The 12,613-nt window shown below is 38.6% G+C and overlaps 1 protein-coding gene across 1 annotated transcript in view; it reads right to left on the bottom strand.

Moving 5' to 3' along the window:
* The window catches only part of ALS2 (alsin Rho guanine nucleotide exchange factor ALS2), a 64,071-nt gene that overhangs the window by 40,543 nt on the left and 10,915 nt on the right, over nucleotides 1–12,613 (bottom strand). The window contains exons 5-14 of the mRNA XM_063429846.1: nucleotides 10,943–11,312; nucleotides 8,535–8,703; nucleotides 8,026–8,122; nucleotides 6,076–6,153; nucleotides 5,567–5,743; nucleotides 5,178–5,349; nucleotides 3,061–3,241; nucleotides 1,765–1,830; nucleotides 994–1,156; nucleotides 776–907 (exon numbers count right to left, since the gene is read on the bottom strand). Of these exons, the coding sequence (XP_063285916.1) occupies nucleotides 776–907; nucleotides 994–1,156; nucleotides 1,765–1,830; nucleotides 3,061–3,241; nucleotides 5,178–5,349; nucleotides 5,567–5,743; nucleotides 6,076–6,153; nucleotides 8,026–8,122; nucleotides 8,535–8,703; nucleotides 10,943–11,312 (1,605 nt within the window). The remainder of the gene's footprint in view (nucleotides 1–775; nucleotides 908–993; nucleotides 1,157–1,764; nucleotides 1,831–3,060; nucleotides 3,242–5,177; nucleotides 5,350–5,566; nucleotides 5,744–6,075; nucleotides 6,154–8,025; nucleotides 8,123–8,534; nucleotides 8,704–10,942; nucleotides 11,313–12,613) is intronic.

Here is a 12,613-nt window from a genome sequence, read left to right as displayed (position 1 = left end):
GGGCATTTCTTCTCATAACCAATGCTAGGAGTGTCTCTATATTACGCAGCTCATAATGTACTTTTATTCCTGTTGAAGGGTATAACATCATGTTACTCTCTAAATCTAGATCTCAAGATTTACATCCCTACAATCATTTTTAGAATTTCTTTGAATTGACAAATTAATTTATAACCACATGGTGCACAGTGGCAACCATTCTGGCATATTATACCGCCTCCCGCTAAACAATTGCATGCATGTTATCAGACTTTGGACTATTGATCCTGGACTTTATTTTATTATTGCTGCTAGCGTTGTATTTATTTACATTGTCCCTATGATGTGTGTTGTAGCCATGTTTTTTATTTTTAGTTCAAAATGTGTTCACCCTTTCCAATGATTTATTATTTGTGCCTTGTTATAAGAGTCCCCCATTTTAATTTAAAGGTATAGTTTACTGTATAAATAATTCAAAGTGTAACACTGCTTATACTACAAACAAATTTGCCTAATCTGTTTTACTGTACCAATTAGATTGTTGATTGATATGTGTTTACATACAAGATTATTAAATTGGAAAATAAATAAAACAGTTTATTTTGTTCCTTACCCGACCAGACTGTTAAATGACATGCATGGGGAATAGAGAGTGATAGAATGATGTCAGATAAAGAAAGCAGTCACAGGAAAACAAAATAATGAAATGTAAAAAAAAATGCATGTCATGCATAAACTAACAAAACTGCGTATATCATTGGCTTGGGTAGAACATAATCGAACAATATAAACATACCGTCATCTTCCCAGGGAAGGTTTTCCAGAAGCTCAGTGTACGTTCGGCCTCCTTCTTGTTCCTGCTGAGAGCCAGCGCCAGAGACTCATAACTACTGCTACAGTCCTGCATCTTTTTGTATTCTATAGAAGACTAAAAGGAAAAGGTTAATAAAGCGATGATGACAGTTAACCTCAATATACAGATTTAATTAAAAAAATTCAATACAAGAGACGAACCACTTCAAAGCACATGCCCAGCTTGAGGAGCAATCTGGCGTATATATGCAGCCTGCCCATTGGGGAGAAGAAGAGAGAATTGATCATTTCAGGCAGTGGCATGTTTTCCCCTTTATTCTCACAAAGGCTCTGTAGCAGCTCTTGGTTCCTGCTGAAGAAGTCCCTGAAATGAGAAACAGTTTGAATTACTTTATTTCAGAACCTTCTTTATATATTATTTATGTTAAACATTGGTGACAAATGGCCTTGAAATTCCCAGCCAGCAGCTTTATTGTTGCAGTCTGAAAACTGACACAAGATAGTTGTATATTTACAGTATACAAAGTGCTAAGCTCATACTTTTGCCACAAACATCCCACAACGAGCTTCAACTCAACCATTTCTCTCCTGCAGAGCATCATTGCACATCAACCACCCATAGGCCTTCCATCCACATGCTCTCCAAACAGAAATGTTCTAGTACAGTCCTACTCTACACCACAGGACCATTAATCAGTGCCATGCATTTTTCTACATAGCACGTTACTCCCAGGTGCTGCATCACTACACCTCTCCTAATTGCATAATGATGTTGTCTACACAGCAAATTAAGGTTTTTTTGCCACATCATCCAATCTCTGTCATTAGATTGCTTTTGATGGCCCTCATTCCCCTATTACTTATTTGTAATTCGGGACTTATTCCTAAAAATAAATATTAGCAGCCACCATTAATGTGCCCCACTGCAAGATCCTGAAATAGGTTTTGTCATTACAATACTTTGTGACTTACATTGCTGGTTTGGAAAGGAGCGCAAATCCCCCCATCACGAGGAAGTTGAAGAGAGAAGTGCAGTACCTGCCGAAAGTAAATGGAGAGCCACAATTGCAGTTTGAAACATGAATTTATGAGGTATGCAGTACCCACGCTTTAACACACTCTCTCTCCACCAACAGGTGCAGAACAATCAGAAAGCTTTACATTTTAAACCTGTGTAGGATTGCAGCAGCTACAAAGCTCTGACAGGCTCTTCGGTTATTAGCAGCGGCTGGGGTATCTCAACTTAGATGGTCTCCCTTATATCTTTCTATGGGAATATTATTGCACAAGCTTAACGCTTTCCTATACAAATGAATGAGCATGCACACACAGCTGTGAGTGGCTCATCATTACATAATAAAAAATAATGACAGCCACTTGCACTAGCGATTCTTATTCATTGGACAATGCTGCACACATTTTTAACAAGTGCAGAAATTGGAGGAATTCTAGCATGTAATTTTTTATTTTTTATTTTTTTTTTAAACATATCTGATTGCATGCATTTCACATATAAATATTTTCCTTTTTTTGGTCATTAGCATGATGCTCTGTTTTGGCTGCAGTTTCGTAGCCTGTAGTGCCATTAACTAATGCACAAATAACAAGGATTTAGTTAAATTAACCGTGCTCAAATAAAATTACTACGTGTATGTGGTAAGATCAGACACTTGTTTTACTATTAAATTACCTATTAACGGTCAGATTGTGTTGTGGAAATTGAAATGTTTATTTCCCCTGGTAGAAGTGAAGTTCTTTTCTATTGTCCATTTTTCTCCCCCTTCCCTCTTCACTCCCGAGACTGCGAAAGACTTGGGAAATGAGACCTCTGAGGCCCAGCTAAATTCCTTAGGGAGTAGTCATCCCCTTTTTACACTTTTTTTTTTACATCATCTTCCTCAAAGGACATGTGTACTCTCCTTTTAGATATATCATTATTTGTTCTTTGTGTGTTTTTACTACATTTGTACTTTATAATACTGCCTATGTTATAAAATGATTTTTAAAAATGTAAAAACAAACAAAAAAAAACAAAAAACTATTTACTGGGAGAAAATTAGTTACTGTAGTATAGACATACCAATTAATTCAGGGGATTTCTATTTTCCAAGCCCCCCCCCCCCCCCAATATTCTACCATGAAATGAAAAAAACGAAGAAGCATGCAACCCATTCAAAAAAATTTAAAAGTAGGTTTTTATTAAAGACGTTGAATTTGTATAAATTTCTAGAAAACTGTAATTTAGATTTAAAACCAAATATGACTTACTCTGTGTAGCTGTCCAGAAAGAGATTTGAATGCTCCAGAATGGAGAGGGTCCGAGCATCTTTAAGCCCATGAAGGAAATTACTGAGAGAGGTTGCATGCTGGCCAATCAGGTAGCAGAGTTTGCTGAACTTTGTGGCAACATCTTGTAACAAATGGTAAGTAGTCATAGAGCCCAGATTGTCTTCAAAGGGGACAATAAAGAATTCATGTTAAATAAAGAGTAAAAAGCAAATATTCTTGAAATAATTCATTAGCAAGAAAAATAAATAAATACAGGTATATAGTTTTTGCCCTGAGCTACACTGTTGCATGTGTTTTAAACGTTTAAGTAAAATACAGAAAGGATTCATTAGAAAGATAGAACAAAAACACACAAAAATAATAATTGCTAAATACTTATATTGAAGATCTCACAACTTGACTAACATCACTGGGGTTTTTCTGCTCCCAAGGGCTTAATTTTTCTAAGTTTAAAACTATCTGCACATTGAATTAAGTGTAAACTGCACATCAAGGCAGAAAATACAGGTGATATAAACATTCAGTGATGTGAATGGGAGGGCTTGCAAACTAGATAGGTTTTCATAGTTTTCCTAACAAGAGATTAGGATTACAGAGGCGTTGCTCGCTAAATGAAAATTATTCCCATACTTTTGAAAAACCCTCTAGGACCCCACAAGTAAAACAAGTTTAACGTTCCCTTAGTTGTCTGATGCTTATAAAGAAAAAAGTTCTTCTAAAAAGGTAGGTTTATCTATAAAGAACAGTCTTTGGGCAACATTTTAAAAGAGCATCAATTGACAAATTTCATTGGTTTCCATGGTGACTATTTTAAAATTCTGTCAATGGTGTCAAAAAAATAAATCATTACTATAAAATAATTTAAAGATTATATAAAAATGGAAATGTTCTCTATATATTAAAGCAGATCTGTCACTTTCAGGGGTCTAACATATTTTGCAAAGACCTCCGAAGCCGAAATCTCTTATAATGGGATGGTGGCCCCGGGGTGTAGTGGAAGATAGGTATAATTACCTGAGATTGTCCCTCGCAACTGCAACCATCTTCTTCTGGGGGATCCTCTTCAGCTCCTGGTGCTTCACCTGCCAGGAGCCACGAGAGTACAACACTGAGGTCTACAGAGGATTTTACAAGACCATGGAAAGTTCCATTGATCACAGCAACAAGCAAGATGATGCCTGAATCCCACAGCCATCACTCGTGACGGCTGCTAAAAAGGAACAAGAGTCGATGGCGGAGCTCCACCTTTTGTAAATTTTTCTTAGGCACCTAAAGCACTTTACCTTGCTGACGTGCTTTGTGTATGAATAGTGCGTCTTCTAGGTTTCATTTTACAAAAAAGTACAGATTTTTACAGAAATTGGCACTTGTATAAAATAATCTTGTTTGGTGCATAGATGCTGCCTCTTTTCTTGGCCAATGTAAAATATTGTAATTTTGGTATCATCACAGAAAGCATTGAATTGGACAGAGATATATAATCTCACCATGGGTGAAACTGTGCTGCTGTGAGTAGTTGAATATGAAGGAAAGAGGGCAAAGGACGGATGTGGAACTGGGAACCAATACGGTGGGGAAGCAAAATAAGATGGAAATGGTAAGGACACAGATGTAAATGTTGAAGAGAAAGAAGGGGACTCGTATGGCGAGAAGATATAAGTGGAATAATATGATGCGAAAGAAGGAAAAGAATTGATATGGTGAGAAGGAAGGCAGGAAATCGGAAGGCCATATAAAGAGAGAGTAATATGTGTTAAAATATGAAGGCATTGAGGGGGAAGATTTTAAAAGGGGCAAAAAAAAAGCTGTAACTCTAACAGGGAGAATAGGCAGAGAAGAAACAACAAAAGAAATGGGAAACTAAGACAAAAAAGGGGGAATGAAGTTTGTTCTGGGCACCTTAAGTTATTTAACTTTATTGCTACAGAAGATTTAGCTTCCAGGATCAAAGACCTTCACCATCTCTGCCCTAGGTGACCTAATGTAACCAGGCACCCAATGAGCGAATGAGTAAAGTATAGATTATTGTAATAAATACACAACGCAAAATTAAATAAAGTGTTTAAATAAATGATTCTAAGAGTCAGGCTACTCACCCAGTCCCAGGAGAGGTCGGAGTAACTGAGACTTGATATCACTCAGACGGCCGTAGTAACGTCTCTCTGTGGCTGCCAGTTCATGCAGACTTCCAATATACCCCATCAGGTTCTGGTCCACCAGGGCCAAACAACTGCCCATTCCAGCAGAAATACTGGAGACGTACCCCAACTAAAGAGAGCAAGAGATAATCGATTATGCTGTGGCAGTCTGAGATGAAAAAATTAAGCTTTTCATCTTGCTTGTTCAGTTGGCCAATAAGAAACCAATGATTAAAGGACACTGGAAATGCTGACATGACATCAAGTGACACCTATACTTTTACTCTTAACCAGAGAGTATATTGCCCTACTTAATAGTTGGTTTGTAAAAGTTGAAACCAGCACACCTTGCTACATTCTGTTAGAAGTGTAGGGCTCGGATCCGAATCAGGTTCACTCTTCTCATTAGCGGTTTGCGGTCCAGTGCTATATATAAAAGGCTGGAAATCTTCACTTCCATGAGCAAGGAAAAGGGAATGGTCCTGTCCGGCAGCTATACTCCACGCATGGTCATCATTGCATACCTAAAGTAGAGAAGTATAAAATGTGTGATAGGTAATCCAAGAGGTCAGTATTGTTTACCTTATAAAAAGAACAGATTATCTTTGAATAATTAATGGACTAGGATTGTTTTATCAAACCATGTCTGTTTTATAAATACTAGAGTTATGAGTTTAAATAAGGACGTTGGACATCTCCTTCTATAAGTATGTTAGCCTCACTCAAGTTTCTCCTCCTGAAGCTGTAGGGCCATAATGTCTATTAAAGGGTGATGTGTTCTATTAAATCTGATTGAGAGTGTCGCCATATGACTTGTGTTATATTTAGCAGATCAGTAGCATGTACTGCCTCATACCTTAGCAAGTCGAGGCATGGTAGTTGGAGATTGAATGTGACCAAGTTGACCCGATGCATTGCTCCCCCAGGAATAGACCTGAAAGTAAGGGACAAATTATTATTATTATTTATATTATGCCAAAAAGTTCTGCAGCACTGTAAATCTGATAAGAAAGCTGTGCCCAGTTGCCGTGCTCAGGAAATGATTGGGCACATTGAAGAAATTATTTAACCAATGGATATTCCTGGGCTGCTTGTTGCTTTCAACTATATTGTCCTGCGTGTTCAGAGAGCCGTAAATGCAAATCAGTAACATGATAAACCATTCTTGATCCTGCTATTAGCCCTGAAATCATTGTTAAATCGCAAGTATAAGCATCTACGTGCCAGCTAGCTCACCAGAGCCGTTTTCTAAAATTACCCAGTCTCTTCTGAAACAGTCACACAAAGTGATTTGGAAAAGGTCTTAATTTAGGGCTATTAACTTAAGAAAGCAGACATCTACCCCTACTCTGGAAAAAAAAAAAAAAAAAAAAAGAGAAAAAACAAACAAACAAAAAAAACAACCTTTTTTTTCAATTAGATCAAGTGCCACAACTAATAGAACAAATAAAGCGGTGCAAGAAATATTTCTGTGCCCTCCACCGCCCAAAATAAAAAAAGTGTACCTTTCATTGCTGTACAACATTTACAATACTTTGCCAGCCGAGGATCTATCATTTGTACATCCTTGCATGGTTGCTTTTGTGTGCAGTGTGTGTTTGAATGTGTTTTATGGAGTATGTGTGTGAATACATAGTTGTATTTGCATATAGTATTGATGTTTGAATGTAGGAGTATATGTGTGTACAGTGTTGGCATTTGAATGCAGGGGTATGCTCGTAGTGTTGGCATTTGAATGCAGGGGTATGCTCGTAGTGTTGGCATTTGAATGCAGGGGTATGCTCGTAGTGTTGGCATTTGAATGCAGGGGTATGCTCGTAGTGTTGGCATTTGAATGCAGGGGTATGCTCGTAGTGTTGGCATTTGAATGCAGGGGTATGCTCGTAGTGTTGGCATTTGAATGCAGGGGTATGCTCGTAGTGTTGGCATTTGAATGCAGGGGTATGCTCGTAGTGTTGGCATTTGAATGCAGGGGTATGCTCGTAGTGTTGGCATTTGAATGCAGGGGTATGCTCGTAGTGTTGGCATTTGAATGCAGGGGTATGCTCGTAGTGTTGGCATTTGAATGCAGGGGTATGCTCGTAGTGTTGGCATTTGAATGCAGGGGTATGCTCGTAGTGTTGGCATTTGAATGCAGGTGTGTATTTGAGTGTTGTGTATATAACACATACACTACAACACACAGATACACACATAATGCTACACTCAGAGAGATAAACACACTGACAAGCTCTCACTCCTGCTTCCTGCCTCGTGGACAACTGGGTTAGCTGCAAATGTTGCCCCAGGTCTCAAAGAGTCAGGCTCCAGAAGAGCCTCCCTGCAGCACTGCCTTACCCTCTGCTGTGCTGCAGAAACCAATAGTGGTGTCAGTATGTCACCGACAGGAATGTCCCTGTGGTAAGGCAGTAAAAGCTTTAACCAGTCACTGGTTAGGATGATATTTTATATACATCCATAACACAAATCCAATTAGGTAAATTCAACACTCTGCATGCCTTACATGGTTTTGACATTAATCATTGTAAAAGATTAAATGACTACTTGCATCTAAACTCACCCTTCACATTTTTTGCATGATTCATGAAATCAGTTTCCAGCAATTGTTAGAATACCTCTAGCTCATGTCAATCACTTTGTTCATTGTTTCAGTAACACCAATGAAGCTAGTCAAACAACATTCTCAGACAGAAAACAAATTGTATTCTGATCTCTAGAAATATTGTACTGCCTGTATAACAGCACATGCTTGAAAGTGACACAATGCATTTTTCTCAATATGCAGATTAGATATGGGACACGTTACCTGAGACCTGGCAGTAAGGGCAAGTGAGTGGTGACTGCCAGCTGCCAACTGAACCACTTCTTTACCATCCATGCTCCGCACACATAGAGGCTGCAGCCTGGTTAAAAGACAGGTTAAAGCACATCTTATTTGGTGAAGCCTTTTTGAAAACTAAGTGCATATTTCAGTAGATAATACCAAACCACATATGTTTTTGAATTTCTTGCAGAAGAGGCCTGCCAAAGCTCCCTTTAATGTCTGAAAGGGCGAACACATATCTTTGTGTTCTACCGATGTGAGAGCATCAGAAAACAATAAGGAAGAATAGGATACTAGTTTACATCCTGTTGATAGAGTATTACTTTTTTTTTAACACACAATACGTTGTTTGTGTTGGAATCATTGTATACAGATCATTGCTTATTTAATTAATTAATTAAAACCAGAAACCTTTCTTCTGTTGAATGCTTTCTACATACAAACGAAATAGACAGATGTTATACCATCCAGTAGGTTAAAGGTTCTCTTACCTTGGCAGGACATCTCCATGGCCTAGTTGTCCTTCTTTGCCTCGTCCCCAGCTCCATACCTCAGTTTTTAGGGATGGCAACAACAGATCAGCTTCACCACTGTTTGTGGGCGTTAGAGCCACGGTTCTCATCTTTGCTCTGCCTACTTTCCTCAGAAGTCTGGGAGAGACTGCAAACCAAGAAATAACAGTCCAGCATGTGTACAACTGCACATTTACATGTTGGTAAGTGGGGTTAAGAGACGCAAAGAAGTAAGGCGGGTTACACAAGGGAGTAAGGGGATTAAATGGGACTTGGGAAAGAAAAGACAAGTTGGTAAAGGGAGGTTATAGGGAACACCTAAGTTTACTATGAGAGACGCACAAGAGGGTAAGGTGGGATCATGAGACACACAAAAGGTGGTGAAAGGGGTTAAGAGATACAGGAGTGTGTGGAAACTAAGAGAAAAAGAAAGGTGGCATGGAGTGAAAAATAAAACGTTGCAATTCTAAAGCAATTCCCCTGGGCGCCAGATAACCTGCAACCACCTCTGATTTATGGTTTTTGAAGGGAAGGTAATGTTAATATCGTCCAAGGGGTTTATTCACTAAACTAGAAAATGTAGTGAATGAAATACCAAATTGCAAAATTGCTGTGACTATGGCAGAGTTAGTAAATTTTTACTAAATCCTATTATTGCCTAAATGTTGCAGTTGGATGATCAATTTAATGCAACGTGGTGTTTTAAAAAGATGGTACCCTGTATGTGTTTACCCCCATAAGTGGCTGATGATCTGCCAAATGCATTGCTTACAAGGTGCTTGAATGCCTCTTTTTGGATGATTTTTAAAAACCACTTCAAATGCACAAAAGTATAATCTGCTGTATTATTCCACATGTGAAATATATAGACCACAAGCATGCTCTCTCCTCCCCTTTTCATGTGTATCGGAAAAGCAAGCAATTCTTGTTTTACATTTCAGGTTTCTACAGTTGTGTACAGTGTTTGTCACAGAAACATTGAAGGTAATGGTTTAGCCACCTGTATCGAAACTTATAGACTGGTAAAATACAATAATGCATTTATCACGCAATACTGAAAAATAAAGAAACAACCAGAAACCCAAAGCAGAGCCAAGCAGAGCCTTATTAATTGAATTCAGTCAGAGAACAGAACTGTAAATCATGCCAATGACTGCACTACGCAGGCTGGGCTGTTGACATCATGAAACATGGCAAAGTCAAAAACTGTATTGCACATTCGCAACTTATCTTACATTTTTATCACTGTTGCTTTCACTGATGGTAGCTTTGAGCAAGTGATGGAAAAATTATCATCACGAAGGGCAGGGACAGGAAATGTTTTTGAGTGAAAGTGCCAAATTATCTGCAGATCTCAAGTAACACATGTAAAAGCATCCAGACAATTTGCCATTTAGCTTTCCTTTTTTTTTTTTTTTTTTTTAAATAAATAAAATAGAATGATATTCCATGCAGGGGAAGCATAATACCAAAAAAATATTGAATTGTGATTACTTTCTGTTGGGTATCTGACACTCTAAAAATCTCCGGGTAAAGCCAAACTATCCCTGTAAATCCCTTCATATCATAACAGCCTTTCAACTTAGACAAGTGGAGCTAGCTCCACCCTCTTTTTTTTTTCATTTTAGCTCCCCTTCCCTTTATCTCTGCCCCACTGTTTCCATCTCCCACATCCTTTACATGTTCAGTTTTCTCCTTCTCCCATTTCTAACCAATACTATTCACTCTATACTTCTTCCATATTCATACACTTCTCTTACATTGGCAGTAACCTTTTTCCAACCTTCAGAACAATCTTCTTTTCTTCTACCACAGCAGTCCTCTTTTCACCCATTATGTTTGTTCTCCTCTTCCTCTCAACAATAGCTCCTGTTTCCACATTAGGTCTCCTCTGACCCACCTTCTCTGTATTATTAGAGCATTACCCATCCCACTATTTTAAATCCAAATTCCTTCCATTAATAATGGCTGCCCGCACTTCATTTGTCTTTTGCCTTTCCAAAAAACTTCTTCCCATGAGGGGTTATCCACCCAGTCTGCTTCCGCATTGATAAATTGCTTTAAATGTGCTGATATATCAGCACTAGCAAAAGATTACCTCATGTTAATGTCATGTTACATGAGGAATCACAACGTGTCCCCTTAATTGGTCATCTAAGATTCATAGCCATTATCTTATGGGGAGACTATGAAGTGCCATTTCAGAGGCCGAAAGATGGAATGTGTCATAAGATTGAGAGTTACGACCAAATGCAATCTGTCTCTGTCTTCCTCAAAACTAAATACTCTGCAAAGTTTGTGGAGCTGGAGACAAGATATTCCCAAACTGAACAGAGGTTCTCTTTACATATAAGACGCTTGGGTAGTGCGGGATACTTTTTAGTTACCTTGAGAGAGAAGTCCTGGAAGAGAAAGCCTCCTGCTACTTGCATCTGCTTCTTCCTCTCGAATATCCACAAGACTTGAGCTCTTCTTGCCTTGCATAGACTCTAGCTTTACTTGTTCTTCCCGGCTATCCCGCAGTCCATCGTGCACCGAAGATCCCACAGAAGGATGTGTTCCTGTTTCGCACAGAGATCCAGAGTAAAAGTTCATGACTTTCTTTAGTGACTGGGCCCCGGCTTCGCAGGTAGCGGCCACTCTCACACTAACGGCGGAAGCACAGGACACCACCAGGCTGTTTAGAGCAGATGTGGAGGTAGTGACAGGATTAAGGTGGCAATTGCTCAACTGTTCTTCCAGTTTCTGTTCTGGAGCCTACAAAGTAAGAAGATTAAAACATTTAAAACGTATTAATGTATAAATGAAAAATATTGCGGTTTAGCTCTCAAGAGACCGCATCCCAAAGCCCACTATGGAGAATTCGCAAAAATAATCAGTTACAGCTTGGATTGCTACAACATTGCTTGGACCTCGTGGCTGAGAACACTTACATGGCCATGATCAGACAGTGTTTGAAAACCGACAGTTAAGACTCGAAAGTCTACCTTGCTTCATTCCCTGAGCAGAAGCAGGGAAGACCATAGAGACTGTTGGTCTCCAAACTCTGTCTGATCAAAAGTGTATGCATATGGCTGAAAAAAACAGTCATTTACTAAAGGTAGAGATGCATTTTTCTCATTTTGTTTACATTTCCTTCTAGTACTTGATGAAAGGATTATGATATAAACCCAAAGCTGATAAATCGTTGCTAATTTAAAAAGAGTCTCTAAACAAAGTTTTCCAATCATAAAGAGACATGATAGGCTCTTTAATAACTTAATTTTATTAAAGTTGTTATAGTGCCTGCAGTCCTGCCCCATCCCTCTTCCTATCCCCCCTAAAAGCCACGTCTCCAAGCCCTCTGGGTATGGCCAGGAATCACATGCGCATAGTCATCACGGTCGGCCACATAGAGAATCATTGCATTTAATCCCAACCCGACGAGGTGGTTGTGGCAGCACCTAGGTGAGCCCTGGTAGCAATTCTTAATTTTTATTTATTTCTCTTTTTTTTCCTTTAATACAGAAGAGGGGACCTAAATGACAAGGTGCATCAGGGCTGTAGTGTTAGGAATAAAGCCAAAAACACCAGAACAGCTAATGGCGTGTACAACCTGAATTACAAATGTGACAAACTTCCATGGTATATCAAAGCTTTCCTTTTAATGTTAGCTTTATTTATATCTCACACATTTTTGACTTTGTTAACTGCGCTTGTCTCATTTTTTCCACTGCAAAACTATCCAGACATTTACTGCTTTTATAGTAAACTAGCATGTTCTCTCACTCCCTCCAGTCCTTCAAAATCCAATGTCCGATTGTGAAGTCTTGATTTAGAAATCTCATTTATTTGTTTTCAAATGTTTTTTTTTTTTTTTTTTTTTTTTTAAATGGTATTCTCTAATTGTAGGCTCTCTCTAGTGTGCGCACAGTTCCTTATTAAGGTTGGAACAATGCCTTGTTTGAAGAGGGATCGGAATTCCCACACTTCTACTGTGAAAGGAGGATCACTACATACAGTGTAGGGGAATCCATAAACCGAACTGCAAATTTTAAAATTGCAAAGAAATAAATGAA

The sequence above is a fragment of the Pelobates fuscus genome, chromosome 8, assembly GCF_036172605.1.
Source record: "Pelobates fuscus isolate aPelFus1 chromosome 8, aPelFus1.pri, whole genome shotgun sequence".
Taxonomy (NCBI): Eukaryota; Metazoa; Chordata; class Amphibia; order Anura; family Pelobatidae; genus Pelobates; species Pelobates fuscus.
The sequence above is the reverse complement of the archived record's forward strand: the minus strand, read 5'-3'. Positions and strand labels throughout refer to the sequence as shown.